This window comes from Nicotiana sylvestris, chromosome 1 (genome assembly GCF_000393655.2).
Source record: "Nicotiana sylvestris chromosome 1, ASM39365v2, whole genome shotgun sequence".
Lineage (NCBI taxonomy): Eukaryota > Viridiplantae > Streptophyta > Magnoliopsida > Solanales > Solanaceae > Nicotiana > Nicotiana sylvestris.
In genome coordinates this window covers 20,713,400-20,716,003 of record NC_091057.1, presented here as the reverse complement: position 1 = coordinate 20,716,003, position 2,604 = coordinate 20,713,400, and the positions used below count along the sequence as shown (strand labels likewise).

Genomic DNA, 2,604 nt, shown 5'->3' with positions numbered 1-2,604 from the left:
CAGTAAACTTGGGGGACGTCGAGACTGTCAAGGAGACTCGCATCAGCATTCACTTATCACCAACAGAGAAGGAAGAGTACATCCGTTTCTTAAAAGAATATGAAGACATTTTCGCATGGTCATATGATGATATGACCGATTTGAGCACATCCATAGTAGCTCACAAGTTGCCTACTAATCCCATGTGTCCGCCAATGAATCAGAAACTCAGAAAATTCAAGCTAGATATGAGCCTTAAAATCAAGGAGGAGGTTACCAAGCAGATCAAAGCCAAAGTCCTCAAGGTCGTTGAGTACCCTACCTAGTTAGCTAACATTGTGCCAGTACCGAAAAAAAGGGAAAGTCAGAGTATGCATTGACTATCGAGATTCAAACAAAGCAAGTCCCAAAGACGAGTTTCCACTACCAAACATACACATTTTGATCGACAACTGCACCAAGCATGAACTCCAATCCTTTGTAGATTGCTTCGGGGATTATCACCAAATCTAGATGGACGAAGAAGACGCGGAGAAAATAGCTTTTATCACACCTTATGGGGTATACTGCTATAAGATGATGTCGTTTGGTCTAAAGAATGCTAGGGCTACCTACATGAGAGCCATGACAACCATATTCCTTGATATGATACACAAAGAGATAGAAGTGTATGTGGAGATGTCATTATCAAATCCAAGAGGGCCGCAGATCACATAGCGGACTTGAGAAAGTTCTTTGATAGGTTAAGGAGGTACAACTTAAAGCTGAACCCTACAAAATATGCATTCGGGGTTCCCCCAGGAAAATTACTGGGATTCATTGTCAGCCATCGAGGGATCGAGCTGGATCCATCTAAAGTCAAAGCCATTCAGGAGTTACCACCACTTAGGAGCAAAAAGGGCATGATGAGCTTTCTAGAACGTCTTAATTATATCAGTCACTTCATAGCACAGTCCACAGTCATATGTGAACCCATCTTCAAGATGCTGAGAAAAGATGCCGAGACAAGTTAGACCGAGGATTGTCAGAAAGATTTTGACAAGATCAAGGAGTACCTGTGCACACTACCGGTTCTGGTCCCAACAGAGCCGGGGCGGCCTTTGCTACTCTATCTATTTGTATTAGATGAAGCCTTTGGATATGTTCTAGGACAACATGATGAGACAGGGAGAACGGAGCAAGCCATATATTACTTGAGTAAGAAGTTCACACCTTACGAAGCACGGTACTCTCTGCTGGAACGCACTTGCTGTGCTTTGACCTGGACAGCTCAGAAATTGAGGCATTACTTTTGTGCCTATACTACATACCTTATATCCAAGATGGACCCTTTGAAGTATATATTTCAGAAGTCCATGCCGACTGGAAAGTTTGCCAAATGGTAGATACTATTGAGTGAGTTTGATATCATCTATGTAACTCAAAAGGCGGTCAAAGGACAAGCGTTGGTAGATCATCTTGCTGAAAATCCGGTGGAGGAGAATACGAGCCCTTGAAAACATATTTTCCTGATGAAGAAGTATCGTTCCTAGGGGAAGATATTACCGAAGCATACAACGGTTGGAGGATGTTCTTTGACAGAGCTGCAAATTTCAAAGGAGTGGGCATTGGAGTAGTTTTGGTATCAGATATGGGTCAACATTATCTGGTATCCGCTAAACTTAAGTTTCCCTACACCAACAAAATGGCAGAATATGAAGCATGCATACTAGGACTCAACATGGTTGTCAACATGAACATTCAGGAGCTGCTGGTAATCGGTGATTTAGATTTGCTCTTGCACCAGGTACAAGGAGAATGGGCCACCAAGAATTCCAAGATATTGCCATATCTATACCATGTGCAGGAATTGAGAAAGAGGTCCACAAAGATAGAATTCCGACATGTGCCCATAATTCAGAATGTGTTTGCCGATGCATTGGCTAGCTTGTCATCTATAATACAACATCTGGACAGGAATTTCATTGATCCCATCCCAGTGAGGATTCATAATCAGCCAGCGTATTATGCCCACGTTGAAGAAGAAACAGATGGAAAACCTTGGTTCCATGACATCAAAGAGTATTTGGCAAAAGGAGAATATCCGGAGCATGCAAACCATACTCAGAAACGCACACTCCAGAGGTTGTCCAATCTTTCTTCCACAGTAGAGGAAATCTGTATAGAAGAATTCCCAATTTGGGACTGCTAAGATGTGTCGACGCAAAAGAAGCTTCTAAATTGCTTGAGGATATACATGCTGGGACCTGTGGCCTGCACATGAATAGTTTTGTCTTGGCTAAGAAGATACTTAGGGCCGGTTACTTTTGGATGACCATGGAGACAGATTGCATCTAGTATATCCGCAAATGCTTCCAATGACAGGTACACGCCGATATGATAAAAGTGTCTCCAAATGAGCTCAATGCAACAAGCTCACCTTGGCCTTTCGCCGCCTGGGGAATGGATGTCATCGGTCCGATCGAGCCCACTACTTCAAATAGGCACAAGTTTATTCTAGTGGGCATTGATTATTTCACAAAATGGGTAGAGGGTGCATCTTACAAAGCTGTAACCAAGAAAGTCATCGCAGATTTTGTCAAAGATCGTACTGTTTGCCGATTCGGAGTTCCCGAGTCCATTGTT

General features: G+C 42.9%; 1 protein-coding gene across 1 annotated transcript; it reads left to right on the top strand.

Moving 5' to 3' along the window:
* The first annotated feature begins 492 nt into the window (after nucleotides 1–492).
* On the top strand, nucleotides 493–2,170 carry LOC138891183 (uncharacterized). The gene is made up of 2 exons (XM_070174257.1): nucleotides 493–647; nucleotides 1,561–2,170. The coding sequence occupies exons 1-2, from the start codon at nucleotides 493–495 to the stop codon at nucleotides 2,168–2,170; spliced, it is 765 nt and encodes a 254-aa protein (XP_070030358.1).
* The last annotated feature ends 434 nt before the right edge of the window (nucleotides 2,171–2,604 follow it).